The sequence below is a fragment of the Meriones unguiculatus genome, chromosome 8 (genome assembly GCF_030254825.1).
Source record: "Meriones unguiculatus strain TT.TT164.6M chromosome 8, Bangor_MerUng_6.1, whole genome shotgun sequence".
NCBI lineage: Eukaryota > Metazoa > Chordata > Mammalia > Rodentia > Muridae > Meriones > Meriones unguiculatus.
Genome location: NC_083356.1, coordinates 98197078 through 98222564, shown reverse-complemented (window position 1 = coordinate 98222564; position 25487 = coordinate 98197078). Strand labels below are relative to the sequence as shown.

Here is a 25487-nt window from a genome sequence, read left to right as displayed (position 1 = left end):
CTTGGTGTAACACACTAACCCTTATACCTACTGGGCAAAAGTCCTTTAGGGCATGCAATTAACCTCCCGCCTTCTCCACTCTTTTCCTTAACTAAGAGCTTGGCCTAAGGCAAGTAAGAATTTTATAAACATTTTAACGCTTAAAGAATTAAAAATAAAAAAATCACTCAGAATCTGCTGAAGAGAAATGTGTATTAGCAATATGTTAAATATACATCAAAATTACATATAAATGTAAATTTTAACTCTCTTTGACTATTAGTAAATTGGAAGAAAATACTGACTATTTAGAACATATCTGGATATAGGATTTGCCAAGGTTTAAGAGAAGGAAGAAATTTCAAGTAAAATATGAGTTTACATTTATAATACTAAAAATTTAAAGAGACCGTTACACATATCTAGATATGAACTCCAAATAGAGACATTTGGAGAAACCAACAAAAGTAGTCATTTGGGAACTATGAGGATTATAAGTAACTTACTTTCATTTCAATAGCATACACGTTACTTGATTTCTTTTTGACAAGGAGAAAAATATCATTTAAAAAACCCCAACTACTCATGCATTTGTTAGAATTCTTAATGATGTGGTTTTTACTCCTAGCACAACAAGAGAAAAACCAAACAACAAAATGAAGACAATGGTTAAGAGAAAGCAACAAGTATGAAAGTGAGAAAGTGATAAAGGGTTTCCATTTTTACAAAAAGCTCTTACAAGTAAAAAAATAAAATAAAATAAAGATTCACACAGGAGATGGACACAATAGACCAAAATCTCACCCGAAAGAAAAACTAAATGAAATATTTGAAAAAACGAAAAATGTTGAACTCCTTTAGCTGAGAAATGGAGATTAATATAAACTACAACTTTGATGAGTCGTCATCTTTAGATTGTAGGCACTTTGAACGCTAACGTGTCCATACAACACCAGTGGAAATCTTACGTGGAACAACTCTGGAAATTTCTTTCACAATAGCTATCAGGAATGTCTGATGTTGTAATCCCAGTCTGGGCCTCTCGCCTACGAAAGGCTCAATCGGTGTTATTCCTTTGCAGAAACTAAAAACAATCAAAATGCCTAAAAATAAGAAAAGACCATCTATTGTCCATTTTCACTGAGGACAGCCCTGTTCGTTCCGTTAAATGATTATTGCGAAGATAGTGCTGGTGTTCATGACAGCATCCTGAAGGAATGAATGTAAAAGCGGCACTCAAGTTGTGTTAATAGATTCAAGCATGGACAACTCCTATGCAAGACTGGAAGAAAACACAGCATAACAAAAACAGCTATCGGCTGTGCTTCTGTAGTTCTCAGTTCTCTACAAATTGTAGCCTAATCGACTTTTATTGTACTCGTATCACACTGAGGCCCTGCTGTAGGTGTTGGCGATGTGCTTGGATGGAAACAGAAAAGCATCTCATTTTGTAACATTTTCATTATACTGGGATAAATACAATAAATGAGCTAATTACAGATTTGTGGAAAGAAACAAGAGAGATGAGGAACAGATTCTTGATCAGGGAGGATTTGGTGGAGATTTTACTGAGATGAAGAAGTCTGAGCTGAGGTTTGAAGAATGGAAGGGGAGAGTGCTTCAGGCGAAGGGAACACAAACCAAGGCGAGGTGGGGCATGGTGGGGCGTGTGTGTGTGTGTGTGTGTGTGTGTCACTTTTATGGGTCATGGAAAGGAAACCAGTGATCGAAACTTAAAAATGACACTCAAAAGGCAGGAAGAGCTCAGACTTTTAGGCCATGGGCTTCTAGCAATTGTATATTTGCTTTAGAACATGACTGAACATGACTGGAGTCTACTGAGCATTGCTAGTCTCCTGGGCAGAGGACAGTACATTTGAAAGGGTAGAGGGAGAGGAAAAAGTACCTAAGCGCGTGTCAGAGGAACTGTCCCATGACAAGGGATGCTCTTCCTTCCTTCCTTCCTTCCTTCCTTCCTTCCTTCCTTCCTTCCTTTCTTTCTTTCTTTCTTTCTTTCTTTCTTTCTTTCTTTCTCTAGACTGGGTACTTTCTGTAACACAAGATTACAAAATCAAGAATTGGTGAAGAGACTCAAGGCAAGTATGTGCCCTCTCTAAGGAGAAAAGAATTTAGATTATTCTGCTCTGTGCCCAAAATGGTCACCCCACAGTCCCACCAATCCTTACCACTCAGCCAGTTGCCCATTGATTTCTAACTTTCAATGGTCTTAAGGAGTAGACTTCCATCTTCTCATCTCAATTTTTTTCTTATTTTTTTGCTTATTTTAAGGGATATTTTTAATAGAATCTATACTTTTTGTTTTGGTTATAAATGAGCTAATTAGGCAATACCTCTTAACTGCTGAGTTCTTTATGTGGCAAGTTGGAGAACCTATGAGATTAATACTTGAGCATTTTTTAGGAAAGATCTGTGTAAAGAGAACTGTGCTGATAAGCAAAAACATCTAAGTGATAACTTTTCTGGTTCTTAAATTGTACTATGACTTCATGTCACCATAATTATCCTTTCTGTGCTTTGTGACAACTTTGAGGCTATGAGCAAACAACACAATTTTATCCATATTTAAGCATTATCTCTTGAAACATTGTTTGGAAACATTTTTATTTCTACGTTAAAGAATGTAGAGTCATCCAATTGAGGGCCTGGCACGCTGGAGTTGCCTTTGGTCTTGTGCACTTTTCTACGATAGGGGGTATACTATGATTAAAGGGTTAAGCAACTGTCTCTGAATATCTAATGTCATTCACAGAGCCTTAGATACCTTCAGATTTCCACCATTCCCCCTTCATTCCCTTGAAATTTTTTCCTAATATTGGAAATAACACAATCTTCTCATATGGTGTTACTCTTTTACTGGGTAGATGGTCTTTAAGATTGACTAGAGACATTTTGATGGATGGTGAAACAGTAGGATTCTCACACTATCTGAAATATTAATGTGTGATCTGAAAGTATCAACCTTGCCTTCTGTGGATGCTTATATTTTTCAACTCCTGCTCTCTTTTGCTATCTGTCACAGATAAGAATTGCTAAGGCACTTATATTGAGAAAATGATACAAGTTCAGAGCAACAGAGATTAGGACAGCTGGTGGGGTTTGGGGAGATAGTCCCAAGATCTGGAGAGAAAGACCTGGGGCCTGGAAATTAATCAACTTTTATTAAAAACTGTGCTTCCACTGAGGAACTCCAAATGGCCAGTGTGTCGTGGTCTCCTGAACTGAGTCTCATGGCTAGAAGTTAACTCATGCCTCCTAGGAGGACTCCCTCCTGGCAGGTATTTGCATTGCTTCCGGGCAATTGTGGTAAAGTTTCCTGAGCTGGAAGCACAATTGCCACTTTGTCCAAACAGTTTCTATGTGCTGAGTCTTTATTAAGAGTTCTCTAAGCCAAAGAGTTGCGTTTATGTTGCCCATATTTCTTTAACACTGTTTTTCTTTCCATCTTGTTTTCCTTACCAATTTAAAAAAAAAAAAAGGAAAGCTGGATGGCATATGCCTGTAGTCCAAGCACTTGGAAGGCTGAGGCAGGAGGATTACCTAAGTCCAGTACCAGCCTGGGCAGTGTAGTGACATAGTAAGATCAGTCGAAAAGGGAGGCAGGGAAGGGCTACAGGGCAAAGGCTTTGAGGCTCTGTAATCCCCTCCGATTCTCTACTGACAATCTGTCTTGTGGCTTCCCTGTTCACTCTCAGCTCTTTGATGAGCTTGAATTGCTCCCTCTGTTAATTCAGAAACCTACAAATAATGAAAAGATTATAAAAGATTAAACATTCAGTGTTTCACATCTAACACATTTTCCAAATTAAGAAAGAAAGAAGGAAGGAAGGAAGGAAGGAAGGAAGGAAGGAAGGAAGGAAGGAAGGAAGGAAATAGGTAGGGCTTGATAGCCTGGGCAAAAAATGAAGCTAGTGGACAATGTAAAGAAATATCTGGGAAGGAGGAATGAGTAAGGAGTCAGAGTTGTTCAGCTTGGTCCCTCCATAATTCTGTACATGGGCTCCACATGTCTGAAACAGGGAGAGCAAAGACATCATAAGGAAGTACCATCTCAAATTGTTTGTCAAGAATATTTGTCTTTTTGATGACATAGTACCTAAACACACACACACACACACACACTTTGTAGCCTGATAGTTGTTACACTTCTGTCAACAGGGTGTGCCAGTCATCGTGTGTAAATATGGATGAAAATTTACTTTCTGTTTGATTAGGAATGTGCACATCCTTTAGTAGACATGGGTAACAGATGTCTTTTGGGTAACAGATGTCTTGGCTTTTACAGACTAATTGGCAAAGAGGGCGAAAAAGGGAGATAATTAAAGGGGTGGGAAGAGACACAAGAAAAGTGCAGTCTTCGTGTTGGAGGAAGATCTAATAGACCTCCTTATTATGGCTAATTGCCTCTTTCTTCAACCTCATTTGCTGTCTTCTACCATATGACTAAGTACATCGTAAGGGAAAGTGGAGGACAAACAGCCACAAGAAGGGGCTGCTATCTGCTAACAACCAGCTTTATCCTGCTATGAAAGATTCTAGAGCTGACTCGATTAGCACCAGGTTTTAAAAAGCGAAACTGAAAAGCGTAAATCAAATCAATAACGGCAGCCTCCATTTTAATTGGCAGCTTAAGGTTCTGTGTTGAGGATGGATGATTTAAAGATCCTCTAATTATACAAATGCAGCTACGCAGTGGACTGGTGGGAAGTGGGAGATGAGAGGCAGAATATGGCGCGCGTTTCTTTTACATCGTAGGTCTCACTTTGCTGTACCTGTCGGTGCAGTAATCTGCCAACTGACTCGGAGTAAGTGAGGACATTGAACAGATGTTTGAACCCATTACCATTAACAATCTTCAATTTTGTCAGTGCTTTCTATCATGCAAGGCTTAAAAGTGAGGTGTTGTTTTCTATGCCTTCACTAAGGTCTATATTATCCTGACTTGTACCTTTTACTTTAAACTGAAAGAAATCCAATAGCTTGTTAAGAAATTAGTGGAAAATGCAGATCACTCTGTGGTAAGAAATAGTATGTAATTATTTTTTATAAAGATCCACTTGAAAAGAGATATAAGAGATGTGGGTGGGAGGTCCTCAGAGTGCAGAATTAGATAAGAAATTTAGAAAAAAATAATTTAGATATTTGTTCTAGCTGCAAGGCACATGGTAATGATTTTTATGTGACCACCTGTCCTGTCAGTAAACTTGTAGATAGGATTTGCCTAAAAATATCCACCGTGTCTTAAATTTCATTGAAGTAGTACAGATCAAAATTTCAGATATCAGTAATAATGACTAAGTTATTTCTGTTATGCTGACATTATATTTTATTTAGCTTCTAGAAGCTAGTGGGGTGAACAGAACAGTTCTTAGCACTATGGTAGCTTTGGTGGGCTAGAAACGAGATTACGTGTGTAGTCAAGAGGTTGTTACATTCAGTCAATTACTTGATTTTTTTGCACCTCATTTCCTAGCTGCAAAATGCAAACATTGACAACCAAACCCTGGGAATTGTACACCATGATAAATGCACATGAAATCAGCTTAAATGTTGCCTTCTTGATGGCTGTTTTTACTCAGTGGGTCCCTATCTCCCTTAGTTGGTTACCTTGACTTCCTGGAAACAGAAACAAACAAACAAAAAACAACAATAAAAGAAGATTTTTTTTTAAATCTATTTATTTTTTACTTCATATGTATGGTTCTTTTTCTTGCATGTATGTCTGGGCACCATGTGCAAGCAGTGCCTGGGAAGGCCAGGAAGGGCAGTGCATACATTGGAGCTGGAGATAATCATGAGCAATCATTTGGGAAGTGAGAAGCAAATCCAGGTCCTGTGCAAGAGAACCAAGCACTCTTAACTGCTGAGGCAGCTTCCAAGTCTAGAAAATTTAGGATTCTGATGACCATAGTGACAAGGGTTTGAGATAGTATGTCAAAGGGTGAATCTACCCACTCCCAGCCCCTTACATATAGATCAGACATAGAGTGGCTAGTATTTTTTAGGCTTCATAGTATCAGATATTGAGTCACTATATCTGTAAAATGCAGATAGTGCTCCACAGGGGATGTCAAGATTTCTGGACCTAGTGTACTCACTTTGGTTCATTTGCAGAGGACACTGTGGCTGTCAGCCAGTCAGCCAGCAAGTGAGGAACAAGGCCAGGGCCGAGACCCTCCTTTCTTGTTTGTACTTGCTGTGGCAAAACTTAAGAAATGCATGGAAGCTTCTGTGAACAAATCAGACCCGAGTCATTATTTCTTCAGCACTACTTTTTTCTGTTACATTAGTGTTATATTTTATTCTGAGTCGCTAAAAACGAGTGGAACAAAAACCCAGCCTAGGCCTTGAGAAACATGAGGACCCTCAGTCCCACTGGCAGAGCAGAGAGAGACACACTTCTCAGGCCTTTTAAGAAGCTGCTTAGAAGAAGACTGCTCTGTGCAGCTCTTCTTTCGGGGGAGTATGGAGGTCTGTTGATGGCTTCTGTAAGAGAACTAGTTTTACTCTCTTGAGTGCTAGCAGAAGTGGTTAGGAATGCGCGTGTCATATTCTCTCTGTGCCAGAAATGGGTGCGAAGGATTGACACGATCAATTTACTCTCCACGGCGACAGGATGAGGAGGCGTGCTGTCATTGTAGTTATCACCTTCCGGATGAGGCCCAGGGGGACCAAAAAGTGTCCAAGAAGGGAAAGCTTGTACAATCAGGTGATGAAGACATTTGCCAGGTTGGGAAATGCTGTGACTGGAAGTCAGAGACAAGCGGGATAAAGGCTGTGAACTGACTTCGCGCGCTTTTGTTGTTGTTGTTCTTGACAGGGTCCCACTGTTGTAGCCCTGCTGGCCTGGACCTCCCATCTGCCTCTGCCTCCTGGATGCTGAGATTAAAGGTGTGCTCCACCTTAAAGTTTTCCAGTCTCTTTGGCTGTGAGCCTCAGCCTTTAGTGGATGTACCTTCTCTCCAGCCCCCTTAGCACGTTTCTTACTCACCAGGTTTTGTACACCTGGCTCTCTGGAATCTCAGCCAAACTAGACTATGCGATTCTACCACAGCTCATTACTATTGATAAAAAGGGTAGTTATTCATGATTACTCATTTACAAGTTGAATATTTTATTAGTTTAAAATTGGGTCTAGCTTTAGTACTTAGAAATTCAAAGACTAATTTTATTACTAGTGAGTATATGGCAAAACTTTGGATATTAAGATAATTGGAGGGAGAAGTTATGATTTAACAAAACATTCATTAAAGTCATGATAGAAATACTTACAATCACAGTATTTAGAAATGATATATTGAAATGAAAATCTGAATAATTTATAACCTCTAGACTCTAAAATGGTACCATTTCATATCAAGACAATTATCAAACAGTCTGAACATTTGTTTGTGAGAGTGTGCGTGCAGTAAAGACAATGTTAAAATGACATCTTAATAAACAGATTAACTTAACAATGTCAACATTTTGAAAGTTATCATCATTATATTAAACTCTATTCTCAATGTGTTTTCTTCTGTGCCACAGAGGTGCACATGAAACAATTGTCCGAGGGTTAAAGTGTCTATTCAAATGGCTTTCATTCTAAGATACATTCCTTAGTGGAAGGGGCAAGTGAAATGGTTTTGTCAATGCCTTAAGGGTGACTACAACAGCAATAACAACCTTAAGGTGCAGAGAATATAACCATCACCACTAGTTTTAGACCTATACATTTCTATAATTCATATTGAGTCCGAAACATCCACTTAAAAGTCTGGAGAAGTGTAAGTGAACAGATCACGCTGGCTGGTTGGGTTGCAGTTGCCCTCACGTCATTGTTCTGGATGCTGGGCTAGCAAGCTCCTCTTGTTGCTGAGATACTGTTTCCTAGCATTTGGTAGGAGCTATCAGTTTAGGAGTAAAACTGATTGAGCTTAAGAAGGATTTAGAGCATGGAGCAGGAAAACACAGTAGCTATAGAAACAATTGTATAAATTATAGTAGCTATGCAAAGGATAATTCATTGAGTAGCCTGTTTGATGAAGCAGAGGATCAAGAGGGTCTTTATCATTTTACAACCTGTCTTCAAATTTTATTAAGACTGAATTTCTATTCTCAAGTATCACAACGTAACTCATCCATCGTCTGCATTCTAAAGCTTCTTGCCTTGCTCTCTCCAGGATTGAAGTGTGTGTGTCTTTTGTGCGATTCTTCAAACTTTACCTGCCAAACTGAAGGAGCATGCTGGGCCTCTGTCATGCTGACCAATGGGAAAGAACAGGTGATCAAATCCTGCGTGTCCCTCCCGGAACTGAATGCTCAGGTCTTCTGCCACAGTTCCAACAATGTGACCAAAACCGAATGCTGTTTCACAGATTTCTGCAACAACGTCACACTGCATCTTCCCACAGGTAAGGGGGTAGTAGCCACACCCCTTCCTAACTGCGCTTCCCTCTTGGAAGACGATAAGCATGGCAGAAAAAAAAGCATCTACTGTTTCCGGAGATAAAAATGTGTGTTTTACAGTTCTTCCTGTTTTTGTCTGGTGAAATTCTCTAGAGTCTAGCTGCGGCTGATTTTTTAATTTTTAGATGACACATCACTGTCAAAACATTGATCATAGTATCATGATCTTGGGGAAATTTGACCTCCTGAGTTATGATTTCCTGACACAATTCATGGACCTAAAGTAAAATGTATATTTTTGTGAATATTTTTTATCAAAGAATTCTTTTTTTTTTTTTTAAATCTACAGTGATAGAGATAGATCATCGGCCTCCCCTAGTAGGAGAGAAGGAACAAAGAGAGCGTATGAACGATGGAAATGCCATGGTGTTTACACAGTCGTACATGCCCCACGCTTCATCAAACTGTACTTTTAAAGCGTGTGTGCTTTATCGTGCTAAAATCATGCCTCACTAGCACTGATTTTTTAAAAAATGAAAGCTCGGTTGACTGAGGGTACGAGCAGGGTACATTTTGAGCTGGGATGAATCTACAGTCTACCCAACCAAGACCCTTTGGTTGCCCAGCTGCATGGCAGCATCTCATCTTGGAGGAAATGTTAGAGCCCTGTCCTGTACTCACGCTGACTGGCAGAACACGGCCTTATAACAAGCCACTGCTACCGTCAATGGGCTTCCCTCTTCATCCCCTGCACCTTTTGTCTCTCGTCACTGATAAGAACGACAGTAAAAATAAAGCCTTACTTTAGGATGCTCTGGTTCTCAGGAAAACTAGGGAAGGAAATGTCTGTGACAATTCAGATCATCACCACGTCCAGGAAGGCTATGTATAAGATAGATACATATCTTATCTATGTCAAAATCAATATTGCAGGTGGCTTCAGTACATAAAATGAGCCAACTCTAACTTGCCAGGTTAAATCATGTAAAGTAACACTTTACAGTAGTGTTTCTGAAACAATGAAATAGGCATGGCAGAGGGACTCTTGAGAGTTTTTAGATGACTATTGGAGTCATGTGATATTGAACTTATGTAAGTGCAGTTGTAGGTCTGTACTGAAAAACTTACTTATGTTGATCAAAAATTCTAAACACTTAAAAAATTATATTAAATAGTGTTGAATTATAGAACTGATTTTCTTAATTCTTTTAAGCTTTTTTAAAAATTAAGCTGTGTTATTTCTTGCTAGTATATCTTTAACACTTAGGTTTGTTTGTTTGTTTTTGTTTTTCAAGAAAGGGTTTCTCTGTGTAGCCCCGGCTGCCCTGGAACTAGCTCGACAGGCTGGGCTGGCCTTGCCTTGAACCCAGAGATCTGCCTGCCTCTACCTCCTACCTGTTGGAACTAAAGACGTGTACCACCACTGCCTGGCTCATCTTAGATTTTACATTTAGGGTTATATTTAGTTTCAATTTGTGTAAAATGGTGCAGCATATAATGGTGAGGTAAAAATATAAGTTGATTTTATTTTTCCCATGTGATAAGAAGTTGTTTCAGCCTTCAGCATCGGTTGTTAAAAGCTCTGGTCTTTGGGCTGGAGAGATGGCTCACAGATCAAGAGCATTGGTTGCTCTTTCTAAAGACACCAGTTTGGTTCCCACAATCCACATATCAGCCTATCACCCTCTCCATAACTCAGATCAATGGCATCTTTTCTCTTTTCTGGCTTCTGTGGTCAGTTGTGTGTACTTGGTACACAGATGCAAGCAAAACATCTCTACACATAAAATAATAATTAATAATAAAATAACAAATAATTTTTTTTAAATAAAAAAAGCTTTAGCCTTTCTGTGTATTTATTTAGATACTTTAGTTGAAAATAAGGCATAGCTATGTGTGTGTATATGTATATATATGTATATTTATTTAAATGGGTACATTTATGGATGTTCTGTGCTATGTAGTTGTTACATGCCATAGGCTACTACTGAACTATCTTGATCATTACAGGTTTTTTTTTTTAAATAAATATTTAAATTATGATGTATGATCCTTCTAAAACTGATTTGAGTATTATAAAGAATTTTCATTTTCATTTAAATTTAATCCATTTGATTATTTCTACAAAACACATATCCAGGTTTTGATTAACTGGGTTCAGTGTACAGAATAATCTGGAGAGAATAGTCATGTTAACAGTGTTGATCCATAAACTAAGTATATTTTCCCCTTTATTTTGTTCTGTTATTCTTAGTCATGTTTCATAGTTGTCAGGAAACATGTCTTAGGCATATTTCATTGAGTTTACTAAACTTCTCAATGTGATTGTGAATAGCACTTGTAAAAGTTTTTGTTTATTCTTCTCTTATACAATGCATCCCAAACCACAGCTTTCCCTCCCTCCATTTCTCCCAGCGGCCCCCACCAAGTCCTCTTTCCCCCAGATCCATCCCCTGACCCCTGCTTCCCCCTAGAAAAGATCAGGCCCCCCAGAAACATCAATAGAACTCGGTACAAGATTCAATAAGACCAGGCACAAACCTCACATCAAGGCTGGGTAAGGCAGCCCAGTAGGTGGAAAAGGGTCCCAAGAGAAGGTAAAAGAATCAGACAGCCCTAGTTCCACTGTCAAGAGTCCCTCCAAAATCCCAAGCCAGTGACAACAACATATACGCAGAGGACCGAGCACAGACCCATGTGGGCTCTTCAATAGCAGCTTCAGTGTCTGAGCCCCCATGAGCTGTGCTTAGTTGATCCCCAGGGCTGGGGCTGTGATCTCCCTGTGTCCTTGACCCCTCTAGTCCTAAAATTCTTTCTCAAGAAGGATTCCCAGAGCTCTGAGGGGAGGGACCTGATGGACACCTCCAACCTGGGCTCTTTCCTCCTTAATGTTTGCCTGTGAGTGTCTGCATTGCTCTTACCAGCTGCCAGAGGCCACCTCTCTGATGATGACTTCTGAACTAGGCATGATTCTATGAATATAGCAGAATATTATTAAGAATAATTTTATTTATTTATTTGGTCAGTCAACTTCTCTGGGCTATTCAGCCTTCTGTTTCTGCTCATCAAGGCAGTGTAGGACATAGGTCCCCAGTAGTGAGGCTGAGGTGGTGTGGGGGACTCAAATTAGGCCAGTCACTGGTTGGCATGAATGACATTTTTAGTATCTCAGTTTGTAAATGTTAATTTCTACTATGTGAAAAAGTTAATTTTGTTAATTGATCTTACATCAATATTGTGAAGATAATGTATTAGTTCTAGTGTTTTTGTTTGTTTGTTTTGAAAGATTCTTCGGACTCTTCTACTATTTGTGACTATAGTCATTTTAAAAATTCTACGTTCTGGCCTGTGTTATTTCAGTTTCTTTTTCTTGTATTTTTTGCACAACTGGGAATTTCTAATGTTTTGGTTACTGGAGACTCTGGAAAGACAGACTCTTTCTATCCTCAAGAAAAGTGCTGTCCTTCTTGCTTTTTACTTCTTTTATTTGTCTAAGGTTTTGTTTTGAGACAGAGCTTGTTTGGTGCTATGTAGCTCAGACTGCTCTCAAATTCATGGCTATCTTCATGTCTCTAATTTCTTAAGTGCTGGGATTTACAGAATTGTGTCTACCTTCCTTGTCAGTCTTTTAACCATCACTCATTATGTTAACGGTATTGACAGAAATTTCTTTTTTTTTTATTTTAGAGTCTTATTACTTTATTTTTAAATTACAATTTATTCACTTTGTATCCCAGCTGTAGCCCCCTTCCTTGTGCCCTCCCTCCCTCTTCTCCTCCCATGCCCCTTCCCCAGTCCACTGATAGGGGAGATCCTCCTCCCCTTCCCTCTGACCCTAGTCTATCAGATCTCATCAGGACTGGCTGCATTGTCTTCCTCTGTGGCTTAGTAAGGCTGTTCCCCCATCAGGGGAAGGTGATCAAAAAGCCAGCCACTGAGTTAAAATTTTTAAATTTTAAGTGCATATCCATTTTTTTGAGCATTTTCATGACTTTATTAAGATTACCCTAAGATGATGGGTTGTATAAACTGAATTCTAAACAGTACCCATAGAAGAGGAAATATGTCTTTTGTAGCCATTAACTAATATGGCTACAAAATTCCTATTTGAGCATGGACAAGTAGCTATATGGAGAAAGGCTGAAAACTTTTAAGGTAAGGACACCCAAAGACCATGCCAACCATTACACCATTTTCATGTCATTCACCAGTGTGGTTGGTGACCCTTGTCTGCCTATGATGGACCTGTCACTTTCAAATGTAATCACGTACATATTGAAAAATAGAAAAACTCTCTGAAAAGCAGTGCAATATTTCTGTAGTACTTGACAGTGAGCCTCGGGTTCATGGCCAACACCGTAGAAAGACAGCCAGCATGGTGGCACAAGCCTGTAATTCCAGCACTTGGGGAGGCAGACGCAGGGAGACCTTTGTGAATTTGAGGACAGCCTGGTCTACAAAGTGAGTTCGGCACAGCCATGGCTAAACAGAGAAACCCTGTCTTGAGGGAAAGAGAGAGACAGAGACAGAGAAAGAGAAAGACATACAGTCAGGAGTTGACCGGGAGCTGTTGTGTAGATGTGGAACTTCCTTTTAGGATTCTAAGAGGACCTTTGCCCCCATGCTCCCTGCCTTTCGTCAATCACCCTACAGACCATTTGTGAATAGCTGATTTGATGAAGAAGCAAGTCTCTGCCTGCTTCAGGTGGCCCCTTTTTGTTCTTAGATCTTGTTTGTAGTAGCTGGCCTCTTGGTTTGTTTCTTTGTGACAAAGCGTCTACTTTGAATAAAGCTTGTGCCTCCTGCACTCCATTTGCTCACTGCTGTGGTCCTGGTAACGCACAGCTGGAAGACGGCTGGTACTTACTTTTTCTTCTTTCTGCAAAAATGCTTTTAAATGTTTGATGCTAATTTCTAACAGCTTAGGGGCTTTCATATGGGTTTCTATTGTGACACAGAAAGAAACTCATTTTGTATATTTTTTTCACCTCACATGGACATAGAACAAGAATTTTACAAAACATATCTTTAAAATGTATAAGGTACTCTAATGGTTGCTATTTCCTTAAAAAAAAAGTACTGCTTGGATCCCACGGATAGGCTTATTCACAGTTTAAGAAACACTACTTTAACTGATATTTAAAGAGTAGAATTTGTAAATGGAGCAAGGGCATTTATTATTTTAATTCACTAGTATAAAAAAAACTATTCAAAATGTTAGTTACTATTATAATTTCACACATTTTTTTCTTTTAAATGGCCTAAAATTGATTAGATTTAAGACAAATTAATTCACATCACTGAGACTGAAATTTAATTTAGATCATATTTAAATTGAATCATTTGCTCTTAAAAATGTGTCTTCTGGTCTAATTTTACACAGGGGTATACTTTTCAGGAGTTAGTAGTTTAATTTGATAGAAGTAAGCTTATATTTTTGTAGAAATATAATAGAGAATTTTCTCTTTGCCCTGAAGTTTATTAAAGCACATATTGTTGAGATGTCACTGAAGAAATAAATAATTTTCAAGTTCAATATGTGTGCAAATATAGGTGTTGCTTTTTTTTTTTTTTCAAAATTGGAAAGTAAGAACCATTTCAAAGATTAGCCTTCTATTTGATTAGTACTTAAGTTCATGTCTTTACAAACAACAATTTTGTTAGTCACGCAAAACAAACGTGGAATCATATGTTTAAAATTTTGGTATAGATTATACTAATAAATTAAACAAGAGAAACCCAAGCTTTCTAAGGCTTGCTCTGTCTAATTTCTTCTTCATGTTTATTCTTAGAGAAGAAGGAAAAAGCTTTTTCTAAAAGCTGCCTCTTTCTGAAAGTATGTTTCTCATTTTGACCCTGTGCCCTTTGGCCTAGCCCTCCCTATAGTCATGATATTTGGAGGCTGTCCATTCTCAGCTTCCTCTGAGGTAGGAAGAGAAGATATTTTGGCTAAAATATTTTATTTCCAGAAGTAAATGCGGTAATCCTAGTTCTTCTAGAATATTTCTATTTCAAAAGGAATATATCTATTGGCATATGTTAGTATGTGCTGAGGTGAACATCTGTGTGGCATGAACAGATAATAAATAAAAATTCTCTATATCTAGGGTATATTTGTCCCAACAGTGGCTTCTGTGAGTTCCACAGTCCTTTCACCTCATTTTCTCCCTATATTCCTTTATGAAAGTTACCACAAAAACACAGCTCTCATCTAAAAGGGAATACAAGATAGTTTGTTCTGGAGTCAAATTTGAGTGACCATGGCCCAGAAACATAGATTTAAGTTGTACAAAATTTTATTGTCCAACAAAGAAGCAGTTTCATGAAATTTTTGCTGTAACTGAACAAAGAAAAGTCATAAATCAAGGTACCTTTCAAATGCAGTGATGGAAACATTAAGTAGAGGGTTACTGCACAGTGTAGAAATCTCAGGTGTCAGACTTAGATACTTTGTAATAGCATTACTGGCCCTTTGATTGATGGACAACACTATCCAAAGATATTTCTTAATCTGTTTATCAGGATGTTCAGTTTAGTTTTATCTGTGAGTTACATGATGCTAGGCCCAACACAGAGGTGAGCAAAGACTGAGTGCATAGATCTCCAAGATAAATTGGCTTTAGACTCTGGACCTGTGACATTCCAAACTTCTCTGTGTCACTGATATTCTAATCAGTCAATCAGCTTCTTTCCAGGAACTCTTCTTCAGTCTTATTTGGTATAAACTAGACTTTATAAACTCCTCCCCTCTATTTTTTTTAACCAAATCTACTTTATTTAAGGTTCTTTTTTATCTCCCTTCCACCTCACCTCCTATCCACCTTAGATAGGAAATTAGTAAGGAAAAGTGTTGTAGACCTCTTTATCTACTTCCTCTTGATTAGGGTTGATGGGTCTCTAGGGGATTACCAAACTCAGTTGTCAGGATACCAGCAGTCCAGCCAAAAGGCCAACACCAAGCAGTAACAGGAATCAGCAGGACAAGACAGAGAAAGCCATAAGAATTAGTTGGATTGCTCCAGAAGTTCTCTAGAACGTTTCTTTCTTTGAGGTCAAGTGTCGAGGCATGATGATCAGCACATTGAGGTTGATCCAACATGCGCAGCCTCACTGCTCGTGGGGCTTTATATGTCTCCTCTTCTCAGAGTCCACCCACAGATACTCTCAGCTGGCGAAAGTCATGCCCCTCACTCGCAAGAGAGCTCACAGCAAAATATCATGTGCCCTCTCACAAGCCAGCTTCCACCAAAACATGTGCTCAGTTTGCAGCAAAACATCACATGACAAAACTGAATCTTCAAAGAAACCAGAAACTTCTACGTCTTTGACCTTTAACCATTTCAGTGTCTATAGCTTCTGTGGGCTGAATTCTGCTTTTTGGTTCTGCTGACTCATCCTTCCTGGCTTAATTCCTTGTTTGTGACTTTTGAATGTGAGTCTGTTTTGGAATTCTTATCTAGAAAAACAGTGAAAACTGTTTAAATTTAAACAGTAAAAATAAATTTATTTTCCCAGAGAAGATTGACATTAATTTTTGCCAGGTGTCTGGGGCTGTGGTCCACCTAAATCCATTCCATATTTTAATTACGTATTTTGGTTAAATATAGAAAAAAGTTCTGAACCTACTTTTCCTTTCCTTCCTTCCCTTTCTTTTTTTCCCCCTTCCTCCTCTCCATTTTCTTCCCCTTTCCCTCCCCTTGCCTTCCCCTTCTCGGTCTCCCCCTTCCACCTTTCTTTCTCTTTCCCCTTTCCTGTCCCTTCCTTTTCTTTCTGCTCTACTGAAAGCAATTGTTGAGATAGAAGAGGAGTATATATTGTCTCCCACTGTTGTGTGTTTGTGTTTGTTTTGTTTTCAAAGCTGTGTCGTAGATAGCTTTCTGTTTTACGGAGGCATCTCTGACCTGGCTTTTCATTGTTTGAGGATCATGCTTTATGTCCTGTCTTTGTATGCTCTTCACTTGGCCACTATGACCTGAAAAGCACTTCCAGGCTATACTGGTAGAACCTGCAGTACGCAAGCATGGGCTAGATTCTCACTGGAATTCTGGCTGCTGAGCAATTCATTTATTTTTTTGCCCCATCTCAATCATAAAACAGAAGAAAGTCATTTCTGTTTTATTTAGCATTTTCATGAATACTGTACCAGGAAGGGTGTCTGTGGCCATCTAAAGTGGAACTTGGCAAAAATGGAAACTCTAGAATGGCTTATTTTTGAAATGATACTGGCATAAATATATATCCATCTGGAAGAAAACAGGGTTGTATCACAGTGTCACATCATATACAAAAATAAATTACAGCTTGATTAAATATCTAATTGTGACATATAGAACAATTTAAATGTCAGAGGCAAATTTAGAAAAAAAAAGACTCTATGACTTTATAGTATGGAAACTGTTCCTAAATAAGACAGGAAACTCAGATCTATAAAAGGAAAAGACAAATATAATTGAGTACATGAAAACTAAAATAAAAAATGAATGAGAAAAGAACATAAATAAAGCTAAAAGATAAATTAAATATTGGGTAGAACTATTTGTAGCACATATGACTGAGAAAAAGTAACATATTTAGAAGACACAAGTGTGTGTATGTGTGTGTGTGTGTGTGTGTGTGTGTGCACGACTCTGAGTGCCTAGAGGAAGGAAGGAAGAGAGAAAAGTTCTAAATGAAAAACCCAGAAAAGAACAGGGAATGAAACTAGAAATTTTATTTTAGAGCTAGTAGAAAGGTAGAGAAATTCCAAAGTAATCAACTAATTGAAACAGTATTCAACCTCACTAATAGCTAAAGAGATACACATTAATGTGGCCATATCCAATTTTCTACCCATTAGATTAGTCAGGGTGTTTTCAACTAAGAGTCACCAGAAAATTAGATAATAATGTCTTAAGTGATCAAAAATGTGCATTGACAATGATGACAAGAAATTGGGGTGTAATAGAGGTCCATGGTTTCTTAGTAACAGAACTGAATGATGTCACTGTCCTGTGAGCACCTTTACCGCTAAGGATATTCTTTTTAAACTTTATGATCTTTCTGTTATTTTCTCACTCATGCAGATCTCCCTTTGTTAATGAAGCAAATGCTGTGTTTTGTTATCAGGGTGTTTAAGTTTCAAGTTTCAATGTCAAGAAGCATTGTTTCTTGACTTAGGTAATATAATAGGAGCTGACTATATTCAAATGAAATATCAAGTCTTTTTCTTTTTCTTTCTTTTATTTTTTTGTTTTTTTTTTTTTTTTTGAGACAGGGTTTCTTTGTGTAGCCTTGGCTGTTCTGGACTCACTTTGTAGAACAGGTAGCTTTGAACTCACAGAGATCTTCCTGTCTCTGCCTCCCTGAGTGCTGGGATTATAGGCATGTGCTACCGAGCCTGGTGCATCTCTTTCTATATTGTAGGTTAAAACCAATCATATAATCTCATCTTCTTTTTATCCCACTCGCGACCTTCAGTTTAGTCCTACACAGAGCAGAAAACAGAACTACCAACTTTCCTGACAAACTGTGAGAGCAGGGGCTGGCTATCTGTCAGGCTTCAGGATCTGGTTACTATGTCGGAGTGACACAGGACCCTCCAGGTAGAAAGTTTTTACATTTTAGAAACTTCAGTCACGCCAACTGCCCCTTGGAAGGGAGAATGCATGTGCTCAGGAAGAAGATACTTCACTATAAGGCCCGGAGGAGACAGAGAAATACATGACAAGTACATAGTACAGAATAACCAATAGAGGGACACATGAGGAAGCAAAAGGAGGAACCAGGGCTTGGAGAGATGGCTCAGTAGTTAAGAGGCCTTTGCTCTCACAGAGACTGGGGTAGTTCTTAGCGCCCATATGGTGGCTCATAACTGCTTATATAACTCCAGCTCTGATGATCTTGTGCCCTCTTCTGACCCTCATGGGTATTAGTATGCAGGTGTTTAATATATACTTATAGTTAAATATTCATATATGTTAAAATTTTTTAAATGTATTAATATATATATGTATTAAAATGTATTTATATACATTAAAAATTAAATCTTAAAATAGAAACCAGTATAAAAGAACACACATATAAAGAATTACCAAAAAGAAAGAAGTGGGGGATAGTAAGGCCTGGGGAGGACAGGAGCTCCACAAGGAGAGCAACAGATCCAAAAAGTCTGGGCACAGGGGTCTTTTCTTTGAAGCATAGAGGAAAGGATTGACAGTCATGAGTTGTCCGTGAGAGAACCCTGAGCCAGGACATTCTAAAGGGACTTTCTATACAGTACAGGAAGAGCAAAAGAACAGCTCTACACTCATGCAGGATGGAAAGGTGAGATTATAGATGCTATTGATCAGGTATGGAAGTAATGCCCATGGGTCCTTAGGAATAATATAGGCCATATATTATTCGTGGTATGTAAAAAAAAAAAAGAATGATATAGACACACCATTATATGTAAAGGTAGCATACTATGTATGTCAGCAGAAGGTATGTGTAGTTAGTTTTCTGAAGGCTTTGGTAGATCTAGATGAAGCATAAAGATACTTGTATTACTCAAAATATGTTTCATATGATTGTCGTCTTGTAAAAGAATAGAAGGAGAATATTCTCTTTAGTCTATGAAAATTAAAAAAAAATAGAATATGGAGAGCAATATGGCAGGGTGTTGAGATAGAAAAGAATATACCAGGTGGGAAAATGAAAGCAAGAAAGTATATCAGTTAGAGGCAAATAATTTATGTTAAATAAGCTAAGCATTCTAGTTTCAATAAAAGATTACCACATTAGAGATAAATTAACTCAATTAAATCTTTAAAAATACAAGTGTGTGTGGCTGGTGCAGTGGTTGGTGTGACAGGGTACTTATTGCTCAAGTCTACTGACCTGTGTCTGTGTTCCTATAATCCACATAAAGGCAGGAAGAGAGCTGACTCCAGAACATCCCCTCTGACCTTCACATATACATGATGGCATGCGCATGCTCCAGCCTCCACCATCAGCATAAAACAATAATAAACAAATAAAATTTTAAGAATTTTTAATTAAAATCTACCATTCTATCTATCTCTCTGTCTATTATTATCTATCTATTATTATTATTTATATCTACCATCTATCCATCTATTTCTATCATCTCTCCATGTTATCTCTATCACCTATCTTATCTATCTATCTATCTATCTATCTATCTATCTATCTATCTATCTATCATGTTTCTATCATCTGTCTGTCTGTCTGTGTGTCCACCCTTCTGCTACAACACTCTGGAAGTAAGAGAACAACTTGTGGGAGTCAGTTATCCCCTCCCACCACATGGAGCAAACTCAGGTCATCAGACTTGGCAAAAGATTCCTTTACCCCATGAATCATTTTGTCTAGACCAATCTGCTTAATTAAATTTAAAGTACTTCTTTCTTTCTTTCTCTTTCTTTCTTTCTTTCTTTCTTTCTTTCTTTCTTTCTTTCTTTCTTTCTTTCTTTCTTTCTTTCTTTCTTTTCCTTCCTTCCTTCCTTCCTTCCTTTCTTTCTTTCTTTCTTTCTTTCTTTCTTTCTTTCTTTCTTTCTTTCTTTCTTTCTTTCTTTCTTTCATTCTTTCTTTCTTTCTTTGTATGCACATATGCATTTGTGTTGGCAAATGCATACTACAGTGTGTTTGTGGAGGTCAGAGGACAACTTTGAGTCTCTTCCTCCATTATATGGGTTCCAGAAATGGAACTTCGTCAGGCATTGCAAGTGAGTGAACTGCTGAGACAGTTCTTTGTCTTCTAATAAATAATAAAGAGAAATACATAAAAATGTTTATAGAAGCATTAAAATTATTCTCCTAGGAAAGATGTAACATATACATGAAACAGAGGTGCTAATTTACTTTTGCTAATAAGAGGCAGAAGAAACATTAAGGCAGGAGAGTTGCTGGAGTTAAAAATGGTCTGGCCAAAGGCTATAGCTCTGTGAAAAACCGTGCACTGCACTTGATACACACACACACACACACACACACACACACACACACAAGGAAAAGAATCAAATTGTACACAATTGAGAACATACTCTTTCTCTCATGTCTTTAAGTTCATTACCAAGCATAAGGAAAAACAAGACATGTCTACAGTCTCAGAGGGAGATTTTAATTAATAAATCACAATATAATCAATTAACCAATATAATTTTACTTAATTAATTTACCTAGTATTCATTAATTTGCCCTGGAAACACGCAGATACTTTTCTATAAAGTTATAGCTTACTAATGAAAATGGTCCTGTGACATTAAAGAACTCGAGTCCATGATTTTAAGACACTCCTTTAAAGGAAGTTTCACTGCCCTCGGGGTTCTTCCAGAAGATTGTGCCAAGAATGGGTGGTTTTCTACCTGGACTCTTCGAAGAAGACACACAGGAATATCTCATAACTCATTTTATGCTGGTTTTAAGAGACTAATCTGGAGGGTGATGGTACTGAGATATGGGATGTTCAAAGAAGTGATTAAGTCAGGGTAGAATCTTCAGGAGGGGGATTAGGGTCCTTATAAAGACATCTAAGGCCTTTGGCTATATGAGAACAGACTAAGGTGCCTGCATGAGCCAGAACATGCATCAGAGCAAAGGCCTTCACCAAACACAGGATGTGATGGCACCTTGGCTTTTGTCTTCCTAGCCTCCAGAACTAACTATGAGAAAGAAATTTATGCTGTTTATAAGCCATCCATAATTCCCCAATCAACAGGTTAGTAATATATTTGAATTGTTTAGTTTTGTACAAATTTTTGTCTTAACATTTTCCCTTAATATCAACGAAAATCTTTTCCGATGTGAACAAATGTACTTTGTTCTTTTGTGGCTAGCCTGAATTTCAGTTTCTAACAGAAATGTTTTCTGGTGACTCTGTAATATATCAGAGCACACCTAGGGGATTACTTATGCTATCAAGCAGTATCAAAAGCACTCTAAAACCCACGAAAATTCATGTAGCACAAAGCAAGGAAGCTTGGGCTAGTGGAGCCAGTAATTTTTAGGGTTAATTGTGAGAGGAATTGCTATGTGGTGCGTGCTTACACTAATTACAGCTCTTCATATGGAAATAGACTATTCAACAACAACCTTCAAGCTACACAATCTTTGTTTCCATTCTGCTACCAAAATACAGTGCAGGATAAGGCTAAGTCAAACTGTAACTTCTCATTTCTTTTTCATTCTACATTACAACACACGATTTTAAAACAACTGTTTTATTTTTCAGTAATTTACATAGTCATTTTTAATTTAAAAAAGTACAACATTAAAAGGTGTGTGCTTTGCTAACTTTTGCACAATGCTTATTTCCTGTCCTGTTTTCAATTGGGCGAAGGGAAAAAGGAAGAGTCATTTATTTGTATCAGTCATGCGAGGTGTGCAATGTCCACCCTTATGGGACATGCCCGAATAAGACTTTGAATCAAATGAAAGGTTTTCATCTGAAGAAACAGAAACTGCCCATAGGATCAAATTTATCAAATATAAATAATTTGAAAATACAGTACAATTTCTGAGAAACGAAGTCTCCACCAGAGTGTGTTCTTTGAAGAAAATAAGTCTTGTTTTCTTCACTCCTTTATAAACATCCGTCATTGTCTTTTGACTTTGGCTTTCTGTTTGAGACCCAAATTCATTGCTATAGCCAGAATGAGGTGACGTGTGCATGCTGAAAAACAGCTCCTGGCCCCCTAGATTGCTCCTTCATTGCAGAAGCAAATCAGTTCACAGCTCTCTTGAAGGACGCAGTGCGTACCTGCCAGGTGTGCCCGATACAGGACTCCTCGCCTCGCCCCACAAAGAGAAAGGTGCTATATTTTTAAATTTTTTTTTGTAAGTTCATTTAGCTCTAACATTCAAAGAAATCAAACTTGTGTTTTAAAAGTTTAATAGAAGAAACATCTCTAGTCTCCGGAAACAAGTACACTGATTTAAATTAGCAAAGTTTCTTCGTAAGGATGTGACGGGAGACTGAACATAAATTTATAATCAGTTTTAAATTGAGCATTCTATATTATGCAAGGCTCGATGCATGTAAATACCTTTTATGTCCCACTCAAATCTGTTTCGGTGGCTATGATGGGACCTTGAAGGAGGTCAAAATATGCTTATCAATCTTTTCCAAGTGAGCGAGCTACTTTGTGTAATACATTACAGCTTACACCAGTAAAGACTTTGTGACAAAGACGTGTGACTGTTCCCTTGTCATTAATATTTGAAGTGCCTTTTGCTGAGCCAGGCTGGCTGCTGTGAGCTAGGGGAGATTTACATTTTTTTTCCTGGAAGATAACCTAGACTATATTGTGAATGACTGGCATCTAATGTCCTCATGAACTCACACCACTGACACACCACTGACCTCTGTCTTGAGGACAGAGATGACAGACTATTGCCCTCCACAGCCTCGAAATTGAGGAAAATAAGTTGTAAATCCACTTGGGTTTTCTTCCAACACTTTATGTTTTTAACGACTGAAAATGTTTATGTGTGTATCTGTGTGATTGTATGCCATATGTAAGTGGGTACCCATAGAGGTCAGAAGAGGGCATTGGATCCCGTGGATCTGGAGCCTGAGGGGTGGTGAGCTGTGCCCATCCCCCAGAATGAATTCTCTGTAACAGCAAGAGGCACTTTGAAACACTGAGCATCTCTCTCTCTGTTGTCCAACATTCTATTAATCACATCTCTCCTTGGGTGAAGGTTTTTTTTTTTTTTTTTTTTTTTTTAAGGTCAATAAATTATATTCTTCAGCCCAATGCACTTATTTTCTTAAAACATAGAAGCATTCGGAAAAAGTTTGCCACCTTTTTGTGCTCTGGGGGTACTTCCCAAACCAGAAGTACCAGGTAAAGTTGTCCAGAAAATATTTTTATGTGTGATGCCACCTGCCTGCTAAAAAATTGTGAAATTTGGTCAGATGGCAACAGTGTATACAAAAGGTCTTTTCTTTTCTAGAAAGACTGCTAGAGCAATGAAACTTGTGTCAATAGCTCACAGTTTCAGTTTAAAGGCAGAAAAACTTATTAGTCTTATCCCTGTCCAGGCTTGGTAGAATATTTACATTCATGGTTCAGTACATAATGTTTCAGTGCCTGCTGATCATAGGGCTTTTTAAACATGACTAGCAGTGTATGTGGAAGGAAGAATGTTTGCTGCTGCGTGTTGTGAAGCATTATGGAGGCAGCTGGCCAAAAGAGCTTGAGTGTGGCTTACCCCTCCTGAGTCTTATCGTGGTGACTGCTGTGAAGAAGTGGTGGGCTCTGACAAGCAGGAGGTGGAGAATGGGGATGTGGGTATCTGCCTGCAGCCAATGAGTACATGACCCCAGGGAGGCCACACGGAAGGCCAATATTGTTAACTGGCTCCCTAGCTTCTTCCACTCTGCAATCTAGCCCAAACACAGCTGCCCAGAATGAAAGGAGCCTTTAATAAGAGGTGATTAACCTAGGTCTCTTTAGGGGTATTTAGGGCTTCTTTAATTTTCTGTAACCATTTGTTACAGAATGTGTGGCAAGGAAGCACAAACCTTGGGAAGTTTTGTATAAAACACTCTTTGTGGGAAGCTCTGTCGACTACAACTGTTTGTCTGCCGAATTACTTGTAACATAGCCATTTAGCCAGTATATACCTTTTTAGGCTCAATAACTTCTCTACATTGCCTCATTGTACATCTTCATTTTAGTCAGGTTAATACCATCCCAAGGAAGGTTAGAAATGAGTTTGTAGATTTAGACTAAGATTTTCAAGGCAATAGCAATGTGTATTTTTGAAATACTTGATCAAGTGCATTTAACCACACTAACTTAACCATAATTTCTCTTAACCCTAACCTATCTCCTAAAGCAATATTTACCAATCTCAAATACATACCAGAGAAATGAAAAAATTTTAAGCTGGGGCCGTACAGATCTAATGAACATCAATAATTTTTTGTCCCTTTGATAAAGGACAAAAGGCCAGCAGCGGATGAGAAAACATGAGAATAATGTCCATGCTGTCTCCTCTATTTCTTTGCAATTTGTTGAGTTTGCTTCCCAAACCACAAAATGGGAAGTGGTGGAGAGAGATCTGACATGAACAACAGTCTTGGGAGAGGATAGCAGATCTGAACTCTCTGTGCTACAGGTCCTGGTGAATTTCACCACCAGCTCAACTAGCCATTGAAAGAAAGTTGCACAATCACAAATTAAATTCCTTCCTTCCTTCCTTCCTTCCTTCCTTCCTTCCTTCCTTCCTTCTTTTCTTCCTTCCTTCCTTCCTTCCTTCCTTCCTTCCTTCCTTCCTTCCTTCCTTCTTTCCTCCCTCTTTTCTATTCTTCCTTATTCTCCCTCTTATGTTTCTCTTTTCATTTTCCCCTTTTTCTACCTCATTAGTGTATCTAGCTCTCTATAGCTATAAGTTCTGCCTCTGCAGATTCAGTCAACTGCACACTGAAGATATTTAGGGGAAAATGTGTTTATATACATCTCCACAGGATTTTTTTCTTTTCCCTTATTCCTTACACAGTGTGACCATGACATAGCATTTACATTGTATTAGTTTTTAGAAGTAATCTAGAGACAAATTAAGGTGTGTGGAGGAGTGGTGTGTGGGTTATGTAAAAGTCCTATTCCATTTTATGTAAGGGACTTGATTGTGAATTTTAAATTAGTCCCCATAAATACCAAAAGGCACTTGTATTTATTTTCCCAGTTCAATGGGCTCCAGAGCTCTGTAGATATGTTGGTGAGTTGGTTTCTCTCACAGCTGGGCTAGTATTTTGTCATTTCCACCCTCTAACATTTAACTGGCTTAGAAGAAAATACTTTGAATTTGGCGATGCAGTGCTCCCCAGACCTCCCTTGTGGACTATCACAGTGCCCTTTTGGAGCTGTTTTTTTCATGTTCAGTGCACCCTCACAGGCACCAAAGAATCATCTTCATTAGAAATCATCAAACAAGAAGTTCTCCTGTGATCAAGAATGTAGAATTTGCTCCACAAACAGTATTTGTATCAAAGCCATCTTCCATTGTTGTATTCTTTCCCTACTCATTGGCTGTAGGTACACCTTTTTTCTTATTTCCTATTAGGATTACCGGAAGCATTTGGCTTAAAGGCAAGGCTTTACAAACGTCTGCTT

The 25487-nt window shown here is 38.3% G+C and overlaps 1 protein-coding gene across 1 annotated transcript in view; it reads left to right on the top strand.

Moving 5' to 3' along the window:
• The window catches only part of Acvr1c (activin A receptor type 1C), an 83413-nt gene that overhangs the window by 30333 nt on the left and 27593 nt on the right, over positions 1–25487 (top strand). The window contains exon 2 of the mRNA XM_021638741.2: positions 8160–8390. Coding sequence (XP_021494416.2) covers positions 8160–8390 — 231 coding nt within the window. The remainder of the gene's footprint in view (positions 1–8159; positions 8391–25487) is intronic.